This window comes from Schistocerca americana, chromosome X, assembly GCF_021461395.2.
Source record: "Schistocerca americana isolate TAMUIC-IGC-003095 chromosome X, iqSchAmer2.1, whole genome shotgun sequence".
In the NCBI taxonomy this organism is placed as follows: domain Eukaryota; kingdom Metazoa; phylum Arthropoda; class Insecta; order Orthoptera; family Acrididae; genus Schistocerca; species Schistocerca americana.
In genome coordinates, this window is record NC_060130.1 from 981,064,964 (window position 1) to 981,088,188 (window position 23,225).

The 23,225-nt window shown below is 41.0% G+C and overlaps 1 protein-coding gene across 4 annotated transcripts in view; it reads right to left on the reverse strand.

Annotated features, from left to right (window-relative positions):
• LOC124555380 (molybdopterin synthase catalytic subunit-like) overlaps positions 1-23,225 on the reverse strand; it is a 101,945-nt gene that overhangs the window by 63,654 nt on the left and 15,066 nt on the right. For all 4 annotated transcript variants that reach the window (XM_047129275.1, XM_047129274.1, XM_047129276.1 and 1 more), the window contains 2 exons: positions 9,018-9,146; positions 8,805-8,936 (listed from right to left, as the gene is read on the reverse strand). In XM_047129275.1, coding sequence (XP_046985231.1) covers positions 8,805-8,936; positions 9,018-9,146 — 261 coding nt within the window. The remainder of the gene's footprint in view (positions 1-8,804; positions 8,937-9,017; positions 9,147-23,225) is intronic.

Sequence of the window (23,225 nt, forward strand, 5' to 3'; positions counted from 1 at the left end):
GAATGATGAATGCCTGTTAAGCCATGCCTTCAGTGGCTCTAACTACAAGCGTCCTCTGCTGCTGCAAATTGGATGGCTGGTGCCAGCTACATGGCCCAGTCTCAGTCGCAGGCATAGTCTTCAACAGTCTTCACTCTTAGTAAGTCAGTCTGACAGTTTGCTTGTGCATTAGTAGCAGGAGCCTCACATTGCATGATGCTTTAGTTTGCTTCTCGTAATGGCTGGATTCTATTGCTGTTTGTTCTTTTGTAAAGTTTCTTCAAATGCTTGGAGAAATCTACAAGATAAGTAAAACTTCTGTTTACTGTATTTACATGTTCGCTAATCATTTCTGCTCCTATCCTGCTTCCTTATGACGACAGCTGCTGCAACACTCTGTAACTCATTTCTCTTTACCGTTGTGTATGAAGTAGTACACAACAATGAAGGTGTTACATATCCATTACACCAACCATTTCTGCACTGTTAAAGGCTCATAATAAGAGATCATTTACAGGGGGTACTAGTACACACAATGGAATGTCAAAACAACATGAACTCAGGACAGGAATAGTGACTTGGGTAACTTAAACTCTTTATTGTAATTCTGCCACATTTGTGTTTGATTACGCTGGTGACTATTTCAAACTACAAAGTTCATTTTCAAGCCAGGCCAATTAAAACTGCACTACCAGCAGTTGATTAGGTGTCAGTCAATTTACACAAATGTAATATACACATGATGCATAATCACAATGCATGCAGACCAGTTTCACAATGTAGACATGTTCACAAAGTGCAGTTAAACTAGACTAGTACCCAAGCACTGTTAATGTAGCTTTAATACATATGGCTTGAAATTGAAAATGAACTTTGTACTTCGAAACTAGTCGCCAGCATAATTACATGCAACTGTGACGGAATTACAATCAAGAACATGTTATGATTTGGCAGAGCTGAAATACGTTAAGATAAATTAAATACCTGCGAAATGGATATCTCAAATAGCAAACAGATGAGCACAAGCTGTTGGTAGACACATTGTTGTTCACACTCTAGCCCAAAACCTTGCCATGATAAGCTTCGCAAGAAGAATTTCATTCACTTTCTAAGAAACTAGCTGATAGGCAGTATCATTATCAGTATTAAACATCATTGTATTACTCCTCTGCGTAATCACTCTCCCTGTCAATATTACTCTTGCTTAACCCAAGATAAACATCAATTTTGTGTATTTCCAAATAGTTCCTTGATAACTGCCCTTTATGATTGATCTATACAGGCGCAATTCATGAACCACTTTCCATTTCCCATTCTCGCAGTACCTTACTCAGAAGGTAACCATGTATCGTTAGGTGAGAATTTATATCTTCCCCTCACAGGAGAAGTAGCTATTCATGAAGATGTAGATGCATATAGAACCCTGACGTCAAGTATCGAGAGCGGTGCAAGAAGTATCAACCACTGCAGATACACTGCAATGCAAAGTGGTATCATGATGCATCCAATGAGATGCTAGAAAGAAGCCACGCCTCTTGTAGTTCCGAGGCACCACTGCTGTGCCTCTGATCTGAAATAGTGATGCCACTGACCAGGAGCACAGTTCTGTTTGAGGTGAGATCCTGCCCACTTCCAGGAAGATCCTGTCAGAATAATGCCATCATGCTGTCTACTAGCCATGACTCAGTCTGTGTCAACCATTGGGGAGTGAGGTCATTCTGAACCTGTTTCAATTCACCACTCAGGAATCATGGGTCATTTAGTGTGTTCTGAACCACGAGTTCACGTGTGTTATTCCATAGCTACAGCTGAGCCTGGCAAGCAAAGATAAGTTTTGTGGTAGTTAATAAAGTATTACTCATTTAGAGTGTTCTAATTAAATGCATTATTACTAGCGACCTCAGTGTCCAAGAAGTCGGGCACAACAACAGATAGAATAGGATGTAGGATTTGGAGCTGGAAGGGCAGGGGAAAAGGTAGTGTTCAAAAGCAGCAAGGCTACGGGCATGGAGTACATTAGTGTACAGGGAGGTGGCACGTCAGCAGTGACAAAGAGGGATCCAGATAATGGAGTGGGGACGGTTGACAGTTAGTGAAGAAAATGGTTCCCATCTTTAATATGGGACCCTAGGCTGTGGACAACTAATTGGAGGTGTTGGTCAACAAGAGCAGAGATTCCTTTGGTGATTAGCTACAATGGGGCATTGTTGGGTTTACTGATTTGGGGATGCACATGTAAGGTGTGTGGGTGGGGGGGGGGGGGGGCGGCAGAGGGTGAGGGGAGTCATATATTGCTGCAGCAGAACTTGTAGGTGAAGCCACACAGTTCTGTAAGGCGATCATGACAGTGATTTGTCTGCAGGGAGGATGATAAAATCAGAGTCTATCTTGAGATAGCAGATGGCTGATCTTTCGTCGCTTTTTGTTTTCAAACTTCACACAAATTCCCCTCCATGTTTTGCTGTATTAGCTCACCTGACAGAACGTAAATTTTGGAGAAGTGACTTAGCCAGAACCTAAGGGTTGTTTCCAAAATGAAGCTTTCAGTCTACAGTGGAGTGTACAAGGTTGTGAAACTTCTTGACAAGATTAAAACTGTGTGTGATTCCAAGACTCAAACTTGGCCTCTCGCCTTTTTCATGCAATGCTCATACCCACTGAGCTATCCAGGCATGGCCCACTTTCACTGCTTCAATTCTCTCAGTCCCTTTCTCTCACCACTCAAACTTCACAGGAGTTATATGGCTCAGAAACTATTCTGCATTCCTTGTTGGACTATCACTGCTTGCAAAATGGATATTATGGTGAAATGCCTTAGGTACAGCCTAACTGTTTCCAGAACGATTTTTTGGATCATAAATCTTGACTGGATAGTTCAACACACAAAATGTATTGTGAAAGGCAAGGGTCCAGATTTGATTCCCAGTCTACAGCTAAGTTTTAATCACTTATGACGTTACATACTGTTTGTATAGAACTGTGAGTCTGTGCTTTCTTTAAAAGTGTGACAAGTATTCTGCACTTAATATTCACAATTCATACCATTTGACTTACAATTTCTTAAGTTTTTACTATTTTTGTGTCTCTCCTTATTTTCTACACAACCATTAAAAAAATTTGGTACATTATTTCAATGGAAACAACTGATCTGGAACAATGACTGAAATATACTGAGATCGCAATACAGAGCAGTAAACACCTTAAACAGGTGGTTTTTTTCCATTTCATTTAATTTTCAGTCAAATATAAACAAAATACTGTGGTTTCACAACATATGGCATGATAGTGTAACAAGTAATAATTACTGATATAGATTTCAGTTAAGTCATTGTCCCAGAGAACACTGCAATTCAAGCTGAATCTATCCGTTCTGTGACAAAAATGCTGCTGTATAATCAGTTATGATTGTCCAATACTAGGGGTTTGCCAATTGAAATTACGTACAAAGCACAAGTGGAGTACCCAATATCCTTAAATGAAGCTGTAGTAACTGCGATAGTATTAGCAGATATATGCATTGACCAGTATGAGGGAAAAGAAAGTGATTTTTAACATAAAAATGATGTGCTATTGATCTGGTCAGCATGGTAACATCAGCAAAATTGTAGGAAACCTCAGGGTACAAGGTGTATTAGAGTGGGACACTCAGAACAGGAAAGTCCATGCAGGTTTCCACAAGCACAGGGAATGTGATCACAGGTTAGAGCTCAGATCTTTGTGTTAAAAGAGAAAGGGAACAGTGTGCCCACTGTGTAGCATTCCCAGTAAATGTAAGCACAGAATAACCATGTGCTGAATCAGTGGCACACTATTGTTTGAGTAGCTATGGAGGAGGAAGGATGTGCAAATTTTTATTGGATACAGGATCACAGGTATCCATAGCAAGTCAAGGTATACACGGTGTTAAGAATCTGAACCTGCCTCAGGGCATACTAAGTGGCGTAGGTGAGAGCAGTCTTCATTCACTTAGTTTTGGCATGGCTAAACTTCCAAGTGGGAGAGAAAGACTTCTGGTCTTGCATGGAAGTACTTCCTCATATTAGAAAAAACAATTATGTCATACTTGGACTGAATTGTCTGTGTAAACATCCTACCAAAGTCGATCTGGAATGGCGCAGAGTAGAACTGGATGGGAAATCATTCTGTTTGAAGACAGTATTTGGTACTGATAACGCAGAACACCTGAAAAATTATGTTCTGTTCTGGGTAACAGAGTCAGTTTATTCATTTAAGATGATGGAGATCTCTGAAAAAGTTCATACAGCCAAAGGTGCATGTTTTATTACTTGTTGCACCTGAAAAGTCCCACATATTACACTCCACTTTGGAACTGCTGCTGTGTCGGGCCAAGGGAGTCACAGTCTGCCCTACAAAGCTGGTACAAACAGTACAGGGTCATGCAAGCTCAGCCTGTACCAAAGTTGAAGAACCCATGTAAAAGTGTCCGTGGGAAATGTCAATGGGGAGGAAACGAATACTTTCGAAGTTTAGACCCCAGTGGCTCTTTTAGGTGGCAGACCTGTTAACTGTCATCTGCACATGCTATGACCAAGGACAGTTGAGTAACACACAGTGACTAGAACTACAAAGAAGAAAGCCTAATAATCGATCACACACACTATGACATCTTTGGTCCCTCTTTTCAATTACCTGCCACCATTATTGCAACCACATAATCAAATTCCACCTATTAACTACTCTCCCTTCTTGATCTTCCCTTTGAAAATCTCTCTAGAGAAAGCCTATTCTGTGTGTCCTAGCCTTCTTGCCTTACTGGACCAGATGCTTACCACCCACAATGGTTGGATTTCACTACAGCAACTATTTGGGTATATAAGGAAGCATCATAATGAGAATCAGCCAATACTGATCATGTCAAGAACTTCCACATCAGTCACACTCATAAATTTGCTAACAACAGGTGTCATCCATTACTATCCCAAGTATAGTGTATTTTAAAATGTAGTGTTGAAAAGGTCCTGCTCCTATCCACCTTCCACCTGCAGGCTTACACGGGGTGTCCCACAAAGGGCTTTACACTATTTGAGCTGTAATAACAAAGGAGGTATTAATGACAACCTGATCCAATTGTGATTATATAGTGCTCTCTTGACTAGGGTGTGTAGCCATTCATTTGTTTATTTTCAGTTGCCAGTAACTACACATTAATAAAAAGATGGCTGGAAACTTGTCCTTGGACCAAAGAAAGTGGATTTTAAAGTGTTATTGGAAATCTGAAAACAAAACAGAAGTGCAGAGACAATAGCAGGCAGAATTTGATACTGCGCCACCATCATGTGTAACAATAACTAAATTATGGGACAAATTTCACCGGGAAGGAAGTGAGTGTGATCTGAAGAAGGGACAATGTGGCAGGAAGAAATCAGTAGTGGACGAAAGAGGGGTGAATGCAGTGGTACAGACAACTTTTCACAAGATCCCCAAAGACATCCATATGGCAAGTTGTGCATAAATTGGGTGTAAGCAAATCATGCATTCACCACGCTTTAAAGCAAGCAAAGTAGAAACCCTACATTCCCATGTTTCTTCATACAATGCCTGAGGATTATCTGGATAAGTGCCTTGAATTTTGTGAATGGATTTGTGACAATGAACAGCTGACTGATGTCATTGTTTGATCTGATGCGGTGACATTTAAACTGAATGGAAACATCAATTGCCATAACTGTGCATACTGGGCAAGAGATAATCCCATGTTATGGAAGAACAAGCTGTTAATATTTCTGGGTTGCTAGTGTGGTATGGTATGCCTGTCAAGAGGACTTGTACAGCCATTCTTTTTTGAAGGAACAGTGACAGATGTAAAGTAGCTTTCCATGTGGCAGGAACAAATTGTACCAGCTGTTCACCAACTGTACCGAGGTGAAGATCGTTGTTTTCACCAAGATGATGCACCACCACATTTGTTGGGAAGTGGATAGGTCGATGAGGAAGTATTGAGTTTCAAACCAGATCCCCCAATCTAATGCCTTTAGATTTCTTTCCATGAGAAACTTGAAGGATATCATCTATGCAACAAAACCACATACGCTGGGTGACACGAGCGAGGCTATTGTGACTGCCTTTGAATCCATTTCAATGGCAACCATAACACGTGTGTGTCATTCTATTCTGCAGCATCACAAATGCTGTATTACTAACACATGACATTTTGAACATCTTCAACAGTATAACATCAGTAATGCATGGTCATCTACACAACCTAAAAGTTCATAGCTTTTGCTATTTTTGTTCAAGTTATCAAATGTTCAAACAGTGTAAACTCCTTTGTGGGACACACTGTACTATTAGTGATGGTGCCTGTGAGGAAGAAACTTAGGTATTGGAGAGTTGCAAACAGGACTACTACAAGTAATGTGAGCCAAGAACTAATAGAATGTGTCCGAGATGAACTGTAAAAGTTATTACTTCCAGGTACAGTAGTGGACAGAATTCAGAGGGCTGAATTCTTCCAAAAGGGGGAGAGAGTAACAATATGTGTCCAACACAAGACATCTCATTGCCCTAACGAACCCATTTGCCACTTGCAGGCACTGTGTCATCATGCCCACACTAGATGCCACAACCTGCCCGTTGGTTGGTGACCAGCTCATGGCATACATGACATTTGCAGCAGCCACACCACAACAAACATGCTTTGGTGCATATAAATACTGGTCATCCATAGCAGGTTGGTAATCGAATCAGTGAGTCTTTACATGAAAAGTCAGTGCCTTCCTTGAGGCCGCCACTGCTCAACTGTCATCCCGACTGGACAGCCTCCCAGGGGATTCACCAACAGAATCAATCAACTGAGGGTCAAACTCAAGCCCTCCCAGCCACTGAGCCAATGGCTATTTGCCAGTGCCAGATGCCACCTGCCACCCTTGCCTACAATCCAACCCGGCTGCTCCACCTCACATCGCAGCTGAGCAGGACCTCCGGCTGCCTGAGTATGTGTACACACTGCTGGCAAGTAAATAAAGGTTCCTGCTGCTGCTGCTGCTGAGCTCTTTCTGACTCACCCTGATACGCTAATCTCAACCAGAGAACACCCACAGCTGTTAAAATATTTATAGTTAGCTCAAATAGTTTGCACAAATATTCAGTAAAATCCTGGTGAGATTTCAAAGTGGTGCAAAAATTTTTAACTTGCTTTAAATGTGCAGTGTATGTCTCTGTAGCTGAGTAGTCAGCACAGATTGTTGCCATGTGGAGGACCCGAGTTTGATTCTCGATACTGCCGAGGATTTCTCCTTTGTGGAAGGACTGGTTCAGGGTGCCCTCCACCTCAAGATACCACCTGAGGAGCTACTTGACAAAAAAAAGAAAGAAGAAGAAAAAGTTGCAGCTCCATGGTCTGCAAAGTCTGTAAAATTGCCAGGAGAGCGATGTGTTGACCACATGCTGCTCCACACTGCATCCACATGATGCCAGAAGGCAGAGGTGGACATGGGGCTGGTAGACATTCCTTGGGCCTTCACAGCCTGAACAAAAGCTCATTTAAATGCAGAGATATGTAAAATTTTGCACTTCACAAAACACAACAATGTATCTTATGATTATGAATGAATGACAATAGGAACCAGTCAACTGAAATAGCTGGATGAAACAATTTGTAGGAATATGAAATAGAATGATCATATAAGTTCAGTCACACGTAAAGTAGCTGGTAGACTTCAGTTCATTGCTATGATGCTGGAAAAATACTGAGAGTCTACAAAGGAGATTGCTTAAACAACAACCGTATGGCCCATTCTAGAATATTGTTTAACTATATGAATGTGTGTTGTCTCCTCCTTCAAAAGGATGAACACCATGCAGATCCCGTAGCTGTGAAACATTATATGTGAATGGAATGGGTATCACTGCTGTCAGCTGCAGCAGGACAGTAAAGGGAATCAGTGGCGACGGGCAAAAATGTGTACAGGACTGAGATTCAAATCCAGGATCTCCTGCATGAAAGACATTCAACCTCCTGTGGGAATCTCTGAGTAGCAAACGGGAGTATAATGGACAGGGACTGCGGATAGGTGGCACTCGGTGGGAATGTGGATCGGCCGTGAGGCGTACTGAGATAGTCCATGCAGTTGCGATAGCACTGTGTTCCTGATGGCACAGTGGTTACCCCACCTGCCTAGTAGGCAGGAAATTCTGAGTTCGAATCCTGGGCCAGTACACATTTTTGCTTGTCGCTGCTGATTCCACCTGATCTGCTGTAGCTGACAGCAGCGATATTCATTCCATTCACATATAATACTGTTTAAGCTTGCTGTAAAAGTACTTTATAGGGCTACCAAGGGATACTGAACACACACAATGAAGGGCAGAACAAATAATCACAGATTTCTTTGACCCACAGGAGAATGTCACTGAGATGCAGAAAAAATTGAACGGGTGTGATGCTTGAAGATTGACAAACTATATTGTGAAAGCCTACTTATAAAACTTCAACAAAAATTCTTAAGTTAGGACTCTAGGGATATCATACAACCTCCCAAATATTACTCATGTAGAGACTGTAATGACAAGATTAGACTCATTACTGCATGCATAGAGGGATTTCAGCAGCCACTCTTCTCATATTCCATAGGTGAATCAAATAGAAGCAAGTCTTGATGTGCAGTAGATTGGGATGTACCCTCTGTCATGCACTTCACAGTGGTTAGCAGAGTATAGATGTGATAGATGGACATTCTGGGGAACCTCGGAAAATTTAAATTTGGAAGGAGAGATGGGGTTTGAATCCCACAAATAACTGTGCCTGTTACATTGATTAAAACAGTATTACAATGAACTTCCACACATTACAGTGTTATACTTACATCTTTTGAAGATGTAGCTTGTAAAACTGAACGAGAATCACTAGTATCATCACATGTGCCACTGAAATACTGAGCACCTGCTGTGTTACAATCAGTTAGCCTGCGATCTTTTGTGACCATAAGTATGTGAACCTGCAACATATTTCAGTAAAAATAAACATTGTAATACAATTCAACAATAAGAAACCTAAAATTGTAAAACTAACAACTTACTTTCTTTGTAGACTGATTTGTTAGGTCTGACTGTGAGGAAGTTTTTTCAGGTTGCTTGATAGAATGAGGTAGAAGCAATACCTTCCTTTCACTTTGCTTGGTAACGCTTGTGCAAGGAAGCTGCTGATCCTGTAATGTAGTAACAGCTATGACAACACATTCGCAAACATTCTCTCTTCACATTATGTAAACCACAAAACCCAACCAAATGCACACACTAAAGATCTCTACTTTTAAAGTTTTAAACATGGTTGCTTTTTTAGTGACCATTTATAAATTAAAATTGAAACAAATGAGCCGTCGGTCACAATTTTTAGTCTTATTAACCAGGTTTCAACACTTCTAAGAGCGCCTTCACCAGAATATAAATTCTGATGAAGGCACTGTAACCATGTGTTCTCTGCTCTCGCAGTAAACTGATGTTTGACTTTTACACAACAGTGACATGGCCAAAAATTGTTATTACAAAGTTATTGCTACCCCTCTGTAGAACAACAATCAAAACAGACCCAATATTTGAAACAGACAATAATGACTGTTTACTGGTGTTACCAGTTCTCAAAACATGATTTAATATGAAGGATGAACCCTGCTCAATGGAACAAACAAAAATTATGAGCTGAATGTCACACACAGGGAAATTCGGAGTCCTATGTGGTTGAAGTAATAGCTTAAAAAAGTACACATCTTGTTTCATGAAAGCCAACTATCAGTTTTTTAAATACGCTCACACAATACCACGCATGTATCCTTCTGCAGGCATGTACTTTAAGTTGGTGCTCCGTTTACGGAGAGCCACTTATGTACCAAGCTCAGAGCAACCAACAGCATAATAATTTTTGGCAGGGAAGAGGTTCAAAAATTATTGTTGATCTGAGACTGAAGATCATTTGTTGTGGCATCATGATGACACTAGCAAATGTTTCTTTTGCAAACTGTAGGAAGAAAACACTGGTATCTGAGAATGTACAAGATAGTAAGGCCTGCTGTAGTTTCAAATGATAGTTGCACTTGGTCCTGAACAGATCATCAGTGTTACATTCAAGCTTCATTTGACGCTTTTGTTATTGTGTCTGATCATTCTTGGCACTGTTAGCCACTCCAAGTGGAAGAAATGGGCTGTTGTGCTCCGCTTTTACATTGTTTTTATAAGATGTACTGATGCTGCAGCGTTCACCTTTGGCACACTAGTGTAAAAGGTGACACCAAACCAGCTAAGCATAAAATCTGTGAAATTCACATGTTTATTTACATTGACGTGTATGTTTCGCAGGCCAGGTACAGCCCCTACCTCACCTAGGACGTTATTTGTAAACAGAAGACACAAGGAACTGTGTACAGTCAAGCTGCCAGCAGTCGCCACAGTGTCTGGGAGTGTCAGTCTTGCCACTATGTGGTGTGCAAGTCACAGCACATAGTCCTGCAATCATCGGCACTAATTTGCGTCCACATGGTCACGTGCTTACGTGATGTCCTGCACATATCCTTCAGCAGGCATGTACTACAGTCGCACTCTGCTCACAGACAGCCAGTTATGTCTCAAGCTCTGAGCAACCAATAGCCAGCTCAAGTCTCCGTTACAGACACCACCTGCTGCTGCCACTTTGCTGACCGCCAAAGTGGGGTGCCACCCTCGTCCTGAGCCCGATCTGATGATGTGCTTCCACCAGCCACTCCGAGGGCATCGCTTCGCATTGTTTGTTGTGATTGTCCACATGCTTGTTGCCTTGTGGGACTGTGTCATTATCAGTAGACTGCCTACAAGCTCTCAGCCTCATAGGACCATATTATCACAGCACCTGCTGCTCATCAGGAGACTGCCTATGAGTTAGCAGTCTCACGTGACTATATCGTCATTAATTTCCCTGCCCCTTAATACACTGCTGTTCTCCAGTTTCGTAGACACTGTTCTCAGAGATTGTATTTAGCTTAGTTCCTGTAAATAAACAGTTGTTATTGCAAAGTGACTGTCTCACTTCAGCAAACCTGGCTCCTCTATAATAGGATGGAACATTTGGTAACAAGCATAAAGGTTTAGTGTTTTGATTCTTCATGTCGCTTTTACTGTTTTGCTGCATCTTAGTTCGTTTTCTGGAAAAGGGTTCATTTCAAGTTTGTTCATGTGGTTTCTCAAGCGAGTGGATTTTTGCTTGTCTGATGGTTCATTTGTTAGGGCAATGTCTCGTGCTTCTCGTGTTGCTGTAGCCTGTAGGCAGTGGTGCCTATCACATTTTGCACTTCCTATGACATGGCACATTTTTCAGTACATGCACATATGTGAACCAAATTTTATAGTTGTTGTCTCTTCAGCATACTTCAGATGGCCCATTCATGTGTTGTACAAGTGTGACCTTTCTCAAATGAAACTTTTGGTCCGAGTTCTTTTCAGTACTTGAAGGTCCAAGTATCAGTTCACTGGCAGCATATTTTTGCATTAAGTTTGTCTCTCTCTTTCCATTATCATGTCTGCACATTGTCTGAGCTGTGTTTGTGTCAAGTTTTTCAGTTACATGAGCAGAAAATTCAGAAATTGCTGCAGGGTGTAACTCAGCTTGCTCAGGTTTTAACTTCTACTCGGCACGCCCCCCCCCCCTTCCCCCACCTGTGCGAACCTTCCATGTGTTTGATGGTCAGAAAGAGGACTGGGACCTGTACCACCAACAGCTGCTGTTTATAGTCTACGACACATGAGGTAGGTAATGCAATGCTCATTTTGTTGCCACTGAGGATGTGGAAAAGTTTTTTGTTTGTGTTGTCCAATTTTTCCAGGCTCTCGTCCAGGGACATGGATGGAGACTTTTTGGTGGACTGGTTAGGTGTACATTTTGTTGTGACGGTTGCCTTCTGCTAAGTAATGAGCATGCCATGGCCTTGGTTAATATCGATCAGTCATCACCACAGTGTTCGAGTGAACTTGTTCAAGAACAGTGTCTGGACTCAGCATCCAGAAGTTGTGTGTGTGGAAAGCTGGCCCATTTTCTATCAGGTTGTTTGCAGTGTTGTCATATGGTGTGGCCCTCGGATTTCGGTTCACAGGGTCCTACGGCGGGAGTCCTGTTACTCTTTGTCCAACCCTAGCCTGTGACACAGGCACTGATTCATCTGTCGTCAGCATCAGTTCTGTCAGCACTGGCCTTGTGACGGCAGGCCCTCCTCTAACTGTCAGTCCTGTTGGCGCCAACATTAGCTGCTATGTCAGTGAGTTCTTTGGCACTGCCACGACCTTTCCTCTCGCCACTGCCGCGACTGCCACCACCACCACCGCCGCCGCCGCCGCCACTGCTACTGTCGGCCCAATTGTTCCCGATGGCATCACTGCGGCTGCCTGTGCCCGCTTCTGTTGGTGCTGGCAGCTCTCGCACCAGTCTCACTGTTCCCAATGACACTGCAGACCCTGTCATGTGTTATTCTGGACCCTGGTTTGCGTCTTCGTGGACGTTTCGTTGCAAGCACCACCGACGTGCGTTTGTTGTTTCGGGGATCAATTTCTTGTTTAGCAGTTTCATTTAGTATATTCATGTGCCTTCCACTGAGCTTTTGGAGGTTATTCTGCAATGTTTGTATGTTGTTTTTTTTTTTTTTATCAGTGGTCAAGGGTCCTACAACCCTTACTCAGCAGTCTTGTTCATCGTAGCTTGCATTCTAATGCAAATATTCATGCGATGTACAAGGTTCTTTTTCTATATAATGTTTCAGTTCTATTCTGTGCTTGTGGAATGCAAGGTTACATTAAATTCGTTATCCACGTGTTGGCCATTTTTCAGTCACATGTTTACACGTTGGCTGACTGTACTGTTGTTTTGTTCCAGTTGTTTCGACAGTCAGTGCTGGCAGCTATGGTGTGCCTCCTCCCTCATGTGTGGCACTTCTTTGCGATGGCTGCACCTTCTCCTTTTAAGGAGGCAGGGATGTCAAGTAGAGGCAAGGTACAAGCTGCCAGCAGTCACCAAAGCATCTGGGGGCATGCAATTAACAGCCAGCACACAGCAATGCAATCATGGGCACTGATTTACATCCGCATGGTCACATGCTCACATGATACTTGCACATGTATCCTTCAGCAGGCATGTATTTAAGCCAGTGCTCCACTGATGGAAAGCCACTCACGATCTGAGCTACCAACAGCCGTCTCCAGTCACCGCTGCAGATACCACCTGCTGCTGCCATCTTGCTGCCTGCCAAGGTGCCATGTCACCCCCATCCTCAGTCCCATCCAAGACTGCGCTTCCACCAGCTGCTCCGAGAGCACCTCTTTGCAGTGTTTGTTGTGACTGCCTGTGATGAAGCAAGCTGGGATATTTTTACTTCCCCTCTTGTTTTGCCATCTGCCTCCTTAAAATTCATTTTTTCATTTCTGACTGATTACCATTAACATACATGAGTATAATTTGCATTTTCATAAAAGAGAAATGTTGCCCCTCAGTTTTAAAGAATATAACACCAGATCTAGTTTTGTGCATGTCATCAATTTCCTAATTTAATTCGACTATTCCTAGTTAATATCTGTTGTTATAGGGTGAAATCGGTAAGTGTTTCGTAACTTAAACTATTTCTTTTCCTGATGCCTTTGTCCTGCAGTTTTGCAGGGTCGGTATGGTTAGGAACGGATTTGGCAAAGTTAATTTTAAGGGGTGGCCGGATGCCCTTTCTGCCGCCACCCCGTACCCCCTGGGACAGGATTAGTGTACGTACCCCAGCTGTCTGCATCTACGGTAATCCATGGAAGAGTGTCCAGGAAGAAGTGCATTAGCGCTCTCGGCTAACATGGCAGGTTCATAATTTAAATTCTATTGTTGACTTACAAACAATTATAAATTCTGTACTAATTGTAAACATTTGGAGGCACTACCAAGAAATTCTGAGCTGAAAACAGGATTAAACTTGAGAACCAAATCCATCAGATTAAAAATGATTTTGAAATGGAGGTAGAAACCAAGTGCACAGTAGTGGTAGAGGAAAAACAGGTAAAAGTAAATAAAAATGTAGGTTCAAAATTGGTTGAAATAGAGAAAAAGACGGAAGAGGTACAAAATCTAAAGCATAGAGTACGTACTGTCCCAAACAGTCCTTCATTTGTTAATTGTACGAAATTTAATACTTTTGAACAATATGGGGAAGTGCATCCAACGGATTTCATTGGGGAATTTAATGATTTGCCTGAAACGCGGAATGACAAAAAGAAAATGTCATTTGTGAGAGGTTTTTTGAAAGGGGATGCTTATGGATGGGCAGCTCAGGTAGCTGATAAGTTATATTTCATGGCATAGCTTTGAGAAAGCATTTTTTGATGAATATTGGTCCAAAGAGAAGCAGCAGAGAATTTTGAGTGAATTTTGGGGAGGAGAGAGATTTGACTCAAAGAAAGGTACTGTGAAAGGTTTCTGTCAGCTTTGGATAAATAAACTGAAATATTTGGACAAAGACCTAGGTAGTGAATCAATAATTAGGGTTTTGAAACTAAGTTGCCTCAGAAAGTTAGAAAATTGTTTGTACCTGCCCCTATGGGTAATATTAGTGATTTCTCAAATTATGTTGATAAAGTGGACAGACTGAAGCCATCAGTGAAGATTGTAGGAGGAATTTTGATGACAATAATCAATCAGGGAGAGAATTTCAGGTAAATAGGATGAACAGGGCTGTAATTAGACCTGTAGAAATTCAAGGAATGGTTGGGTGGAGGATGGCCAGAATGAACAAGGAAATGGAAGGAGAAATTAAAGTAAAAGAAATGGAGATTATTTTAATTCTGCATCAAACCATTTAAACTAGACAGTGCTCCAGTTTTGGCTTGCACTCTACCAGGTGGCTATAAAGAGCCACTTGTATATAAATGTGCTGTAATCGCAGGTAAGGGTAATGTAAATGATAGTAGTAAGGCAAGTGTAATTTCAATTCTAGTAGAAGTTGAATGATGGTGTGGGTAGCAATGTCTATCCCATAAAAGGAGAGGAGGTACTTGCTTTAATGCAGACAAGAATCTCAAGCAGTTTGATGGAATACAGTGAAATAATTTTTGTAAATGATAATTTTGTCTGATTAGTAGAGTTAAGTTTGCCTTAGCATAAGGATCTGTTACTGTGGAGTGTTTTTCAATAGAATCAGTTCTGCATTGGATAGCAGAGCAGGTGTTTATTTATTAGTTAATGAAGGATAATGAAATAATAAAATAATGAGTAATGTTGGGGTCTTAATGGTAAGGCAGCCTGTATCTGCAGTACAGATATTTTTTGAGAATGCACTCCACTAGCTAACGAGGTTGGAAAGGTAAGTAAAATAATGGAGCTGACAGACAAGACTGAGTAATGAAAAAAAGAACTGTAGACAACAAAGGTGGTGTAACTGTACTGAGGATCTATATTTTGAACTAGGCAACACTGGGTACTGTGTATATTGGGCAGTTCATGACACTGCAGCTGGGAATGAGAGCTTAACAGAAAGGGCAGTATTTTAGTGAGGTACAAGTCATATAATGCTGCATCATTGGATCTATAAGTTATCTGAAAACTTCTATTTGTGTTCTGAGGAATTATGAGCTCAAAGTGGTAATACTGAAACAAAGAACAGTAATTTTGCTGATCAACTGATAACTGTGGAGCTAGTGTGGTGTGAATATTCCGACAAGTCAACTATTTGGTAACATTTTGAGATTTTGTGAGGATTTAATTTTCAGTTTGAATGAGAGTAGTGCTCAGGCTTGAGTAGAGAAGTGGGGCAATGATTTGGTACAACTTCCATCCCCTTGTTTTTGATCTGAATACGAATTAAGTTATGTGATGTGACTATTCTTTTTTCATAATGTAATGATTAGTAAATCTATGCTATTGCACATCATGAGTTTTTGCTACTTTGCAAATGGGAAAGAAACCAAAATCTTTCAGGTTTAACCAGTTTCAGACAGTTATGACTTAGAGTAATGTTTTGTAGTGTAACGTGCATTTGATTTTAAATTTTTACTAGTCTACACCTTTCATACTATAGTCAATTTCAGGGCTAATTATTGTAATGTTATGAGAACTATGTAATGTATTTATTTATGATGTAATGACTATCATTTGCCATTAGTGTTAAACATTTTTTTAGACTTACTTAGAAGCAAAAGTAAGTGTACTAAAGTCTGATTACTTCAAGTACTTGGGGCAGAGGAGAGCCACTTCCAAGGGAACTGATAGCAATGCATTTCCTTACTAACTGCCACTTCCACATGTTGAAGGCCTGGACAACTTGGTGAGAAAATGTGTAAAAGCTCATTGAAAAAGAGTGAAAGTACTTGTGAAAAATAATAAACACTGAGCAAGTGTCCAGAAAGTGAACTGCAATGCGCACTGTAATTTAACTTTTTGCAACCCATGGGGATTTATTCTTTTAAGCAAGACAGATTCATGTAAGTAGGAACCTGCTCTGCTATCCAATGCAGAACTGATTCTGTAGTTTTGATAAGATTTCATGTGTAATATTCTTTTTTGTGTAGAAAGTTAAACCAACTTTCTGGCATCACGTGTAGTCATTGAATAGCCCAGTTAGCTATTTGCAATAACTATCTGGTCAATCCAATGGGCGGGGGGGGGGGGGGTCATGTCACAAAGCAAGCTGGGATGTTTTTACTTCTCCTCTTGTTTTGTCATCTGCCTCCTTAAAATTCATTTTTTTTCTCATTTCTGACTGATTACTGTTAACATAAGAGAGTATAATACGCATATTCATAAAAATAAAGGTTGCCCCTCAGTTTTAAAGAATATAGCACCACATATAGTTTTGTGCGTGTCATCAATTTCCTAATTTAATTTGACTGTTCCTAGTTAATATATTTGGTTATAGGATGAATTCAGTAACTGTTTCGTAACTTAAATTCTATTGTTGACTTATAAACAAATATAAATTCTGTATTAATTGTAAAAAATTGGAGGAACAACTAATAATATTATTAAAGGATCTATTTGGCTCTATTTGAAAACATGTTAGCAAAGCTAGCCCTTAATTAATTCCAAAGTAATTTCCAGTTTCATCAAAAGTATTGTTTGCATAACTATATTTGTTAATTTCATGATTTAAACAAGTAATACAGCTAAAGCGTTGCTGTAGAAGAAACTGTTAAAAAGTCTCAATTTTTCGATGTATTTGGCTAATTTCATAATTAATTGTGATTTCTGTAAATTAGACATTAAACAATGTGTAGTTTCAGTGTCTATTATTGCGATAATATATAGGGCCTGATTTTTGGTCACGAGACAGTCAGTCCAGGGCCGATTTTCAGACAAGGAACCTGTCTGAATGCATCAACTTAACCGTGAAAAGAGTGTTACCCCAACAGGCCGTGTGTCAAGACAATGACAGTGTCTGTTTCAATTTATTTGAAAGACTGAACTGTGTGGTTACACTTTTACTGCACGTAGATGTTCAACAGTAAACTATTGTAGCAATATGTCGATGTTTGCCTGCAAACTATTAATGAGGCTTATCAAAATAGTACACTGGTCATATAACTGTATAATATTGGGAGGGGGGGGGGGGGGGGGTGAACAGTGGAACAGTGAAAGTAAAGAACTGTGAAACACAAATGTGCACCCGTCAGCTACATCATTTGAAGTAGTCAGTGTTGAACTTCCACACCCCATTCTTTAGCCAATGTAGCAACGCAGTACGTCAACGTCGAGGACAATCAACGAGGAAATAAAGCAGGCAAATGTCACATGCCCACGTGTTCGTAGACTTGTGTGACCATGTTGTTACCAGTAGACTGTGTAGAGCTCTCAGCCTCAAAGGCCCATGTTGTGACAGTACTTACAGGTCATCAGGAGACTGCCTACGAGTTATTGTCCTTGTGGGACTGTGCCATCGTTACTCTTCCCTGCTCCTCAATACACTGCTGTTCTCACGTTTCATAGCCATTGTTCTCTTAGGTTGAATTTAGCTTAGTTCTTGTAATAAACAGCTGTTATTGCAAAGTGTATGTTTAACTTCAGCAAGTCTTGCTCAAATACAGAAAGGTAAAGGCCTATTAACCATTGGCAGTTCAAATGTACAGTGGATAACGATACCACTTAGAGAAATGGCAGCAAGAAATGAGAATGAACACTATGTGCACTCGGTATGTACATCTTGGAGCCTCATTCACCAAATGTAAAAGGCTATGTCACTAGCTATTCAGTGAGTGGGGTGTAACCAACTACAGATTTTGATGCACATTGGGACAAACGATGCGTGCTGTCTGGGCTCTGAAGTCGCACTTGGATCATTCCAGCAACTGGCAGAGAAAGGTGTGAATACCAGCCTTACTCACAGAGTTTCAATGATGCTTACAATCTGTAGCATTGTAACCAGAACAGATTGGGCTCTCTACAGTTCTCAGTTGAGAGGGAGGTTTGAACCACAGACCATGGAGATTCTGTGAAAAGCCAAGCCGTGACCTCCTGTATTTGCATCATAAGCTTGAGAAATGTAGCATCCCTTTTCAAGGGTTAGGTGTGTACTAAACATCACTTCAGAGGCTGCTACCAAGGTAGTTGACTGTGTATGGGAAGCACACATGTATTGTTTCAGATTAGGCAACTCTACATCCAGTAAATGTAATGCTAGCTATACAAGATCCAAAAGTATCAGTGTAAAGTCCAAAGAAATGCTGCCCACAGGAAGAACATTAAAATCCTAGTGGTTAACTGGCAAAACTTCACAACAAAGTGCCACAGTTTGAAGAACTAAAAAGCAGTGAAGCTAGGTGCAGAAAGACGTTAACAGCTGAAATTGAAAACAGGGAGACTTTTGAGAGAAATTTATGCATATATCAAAAGTATAAGTTAATCGGTTGGACTCAGTATAGGGGGTGGGGAGGAGGGAGGCATAAAATTGTAATTCAAGCCTTCTTTGACCACCAGACTCACCTCCTGATGTAACTGAAAACTTCAGAGAAAACCTCAGTTTGCTTGTAATTTAAGTCCCCCAGCCCCTCTTAATTATAATCTATTGCATATCCCCCAAACAAAAAACTGTGCCCAGTAGTTGGAAGAAAGTGCAAGTCATGTCCATTTAGAAGTAGTGTAGTAGTGAGCCACAAGATTACTGTCCAACATCTTTAACATCAGTTTCTTGTAACATCTTACAGCATATTCTGAGCATAAATTTAATGAGATATCTTTAATAGACTGACCTGCTCCATGACAAGCAAAATGAATTCCAAAAATATTCATCATGCGAACCCAACTTGCACTTTTGTCACATGCCACACTGAAAGCTTTGAATCAAGGCAGCCAGTAGATGTAATATTTCTTGGTTACTGAAAACATTTGATTCAGTAACACATCTATACTTATTACCTAAAGCACAATGCTATGGAGTATCAAGCCAAATTTTCAACTGGACTGAGTATTTTTTGGCAGGGAAGATGCAGCAGCTTACCTTAGATAGAGTCATTGACAGATGTAGAATTAATGTTGTGTGTGCACCAGGAAAGTGTGTTGGGATTGTTGCTGTTCATGTTGTATATTAATGACCTTGCGGACAATATTAGTTGCCTGTAAAGAGGTACTGTCTCAAAGAAGCTACATAAATGTTCAGTCAGATTTCGAGAGAATTTCAAAGTGGTGCAAAGATTGGCAACTTGCTTCAATTGTTCAGAAATGTAAAATTGTGCACATCACAAAATTAAAAAAACATAGTTATCCTATGACTATAATATCACTGAGCCACAATTGGAATGCACATCTACGTACAAATTCCGCAAGCCACCATACGGTGCCTCAGTAGTGTTCCTCGAAATGAATGTCTTCTTCCTTCCAGGGGTTCCCACTTCAGCTCTCGAAGCATATCTGTATCACTTGCATGATCGAACCTACCGGTAACATATGTAGCAGTTCACCTCTGAATTGCTTTGATGTCTTCTTTCAATCTGACCTGCTGTGGATCCCAAACTGAAGAACAGGTCACACTAGCATGCTAGATTTGGTCTCCTTTACAGATAAACCACACTTTCCCAAAATTCTCCAAATAAACCGAAGTCAACCATTTGCCTTTCCTACCAAAACCCTCATATGCTCACTCCATTTCATAATGCTTCACAATGTTACGCCCAGATATTTAAACTATGTGACTGATCAAGCAGGACATTACTAATGGTGTATCTGAACATTAGGGGTTTATTTTTCCTACTCTTCCACATTAACATACAATCAACTTACAGTCACCTATCTTCGACACCTTCCTGTGAGCACCATCAGCGAACAACCGCAGATTGCTGCCCACCGTGAACAACTGTGGACTGCTGCCCACCCTGTCTGCCAGACCATTTACGTATACAGAAAATAGAACGGTTCTATCACACTTCCCTGGGGCACTCCTGATACCCCTGTCTCCAATGAACACTTGCCATTAAGAACAACATACTGGGTTCTATTACGTAAGAAATCTTCGAGCCAATCACATATCTGGGAGCCTGTTCTGCATGCACAAACATTCATTAACAGTCTGCAGTTGGGTACCGTGTCAAATGCTTTTTGGAAATCTAAAAATATAGAAACAGCATGTCGCCCTTCATCCACAGTTCACAGTATATCATGTGAGAAAAGAGCAAGCTGGGTTTTGCGTGAGTGACGCTTTCTAAAGCCTTGCTGACTCGGTCAACTCATACAAATACACTTTACAGGGATACGAAATGCAATGAGATTCATACCAAATAGGAATAATAGGGGATATTGAATGTGTGGTGTGCGTACTGTAAGACCTTCGGTACACACACCATCAGATTATTTGACTTGTCGCTCTAACGAAGTAGGCGAGTGTCAGCAATATGTCTCATGGTCTTATCGTGGCGTGTTTATCTTCTGCCGTTAGGTCAGACAATAGAAATGCCACTTGCACGCTTAGAGTAGCAGATTGATGGTGACCAACTTTAAACAGAACTTGATTAATTTTCACACACATTTATTAAAATAATAAAAATCATAGACATTACGTAACTTGATTCTGGATGCTGTTTACAATTGACAATCTGAAGTTCCTTTGGTCTTGGTACGTTAATCTTATTCTCACATATCTCTGATACTTGACAAAGTGTCTATTCATTTATCTTCATGGCTATGTGTACAGGAATATGATAATCTTATTAGGCGCAGACTGAAACTTGACTATAGACTAATGCAGACTGACTAATTGGAGGTCTGTACACTCGTTATAATATCTCACGCGTTCAGGTATCACTGCACGAATGTGATCTGCGAGGAGAAAAGTTTCTACGTCAGTAGCAATCTCATTGGCTGTGTTACATATTAATATATGGATCGGCGGAAGCAGAATTTGGTCCATCTCTATGAAAGCGCCATCTCGTAGTGCGGAGATGGACGAGTGCTGCGCCTGCACTGTTGTGCTTAGCGGGTGCGCTCTAGTGGGAAAGTTGTGTACGCGCTGACTACGCGGAACTATGTACACAACAGAATGTATACGGAGAAGGGCAGCACAAATGGTCACAGGTTTGTTTGATCTGTGGTGGTGTTTCACAGACATGCTGAAGAAACTGAACTGGCAGACTCTTGAAGATGATGTAAACTTTCCCCCAAAAGTCTACTTACAAAACTTCAAGAACCGGCTTCAGGCATATGCTACAGCCCCTTGTGTATAATTCTCACAGGGATTGTGAGGGCAATATTAGATTAATTACATAAACCATGGAGGCATTTAAACAGCCATTCTTCCTATACTCCATATGTGAATGGAATAGTAAAAAAGTCTAATAACTGGTACAGTCACACTCAGACGTATCCTCTGCCGTGCACTACACAGTGGTTTGCAGAGTATAGCTACAGTTGTAGATTCAACTCACGCTTCACTTGGAGAAACAAACTCTTTAACAGAAAGAAAGACATTTCAGTCATATTGGAGGTGACAAAGATAGTTCGATTTTATTCATAATGTAGTTCTGTCAATGGTTTGTGTGAATTGTCATGATCTGAAGATGGCCGGTAATGGCTGAAATCAGTAATTTAGTACTGACATTGTGTGTGATTGTGCTGCTATCATCTGTTAGAAATATGATACTTCCACACATAATACTAGTTTCATGCCTGTGTCAAAATATTAAATGGCAATGGCTGATCTTGCTAGTTTTAAGGATACAGACAGACACAGACAAGGGATCACCCTACTGAAGATACAGGTTGCAAATGGGGAAATCCACTGAGATAAGCAAATTCCACAGAGGTCAGTTATTACTACACAAAGCCTGTACATGGGTATCTCAAAAACAGTGAAGCTCATTGAATGTTCACATGCTACTGTCATGTGCATCTATGGAAAGAGGTAGGAGGACAGTGAAACTACCACTACGCATTAAATGGTTGGATGTCTATGACTCTTCACAGAACGGGGGGTTCGGACGCTTGTCTGTTCTGTATAGTAAGATAGATGGTGACCTGTGGCATCTCTGTCTAAAGAGCACAATGCTGGTCCATGCACAAGTGTTTTGGAGCACACCATTCATAGTACATTACTGAATATGGAGCTCCACTGCAGATCCCTCCTGCGTGCTCACATGCTGACCCAAATTCATCAATTATGACTGCACTGGGCATAGGACCATCGGGATTTGACTACTGATCAATGGAAACATGTCAGCTCTTCAGGTTAATTACATTTCTGCTACACTAGGTCGATGGTAGTCTCCACAAATGCCGATATCAAGGTGAATGGCAGCTCAAATTGCACAGCGTGCCATTGACGCAGGCTGGTGGGAGCAGTATTATGCTACAGGACACAATCTCCTGCAACTGCATGGGACTTGTGGTAGTAATGAAAGACACGCTGACAGCTGAGAACCACCTGCACCCCTTCATGCTTGATGTCTTCCCCGACAGTCCTGTAACCTTTCAGCACTACAACTGTCTGTATCTCGAAGCCAAAACTGTGCTACAGTGGTTTGAGGAGCATTATAGTGAACTCATGTTGATATCTCAGCAACCAAATCCGCCTGACATTAGTCCCATGGAACCCATCTGGGTCACTATCAGGCGCCATCGCCACATAAGCAATTCAGCGGCCCGTTATTTACATTAATTACATCACCTGTGCCGTTATTTACATTAATTACATCACCTGTGCATAGACATTTAAAGCCACATACCTCCACAAACCTACCACCAAACTATCAGATCCTTGATATGCAATCAGGGATATGTTTCATTTAAAAGACAGTCAAAGAAGCTATTACGCAGGTGGTCAGAACATTTT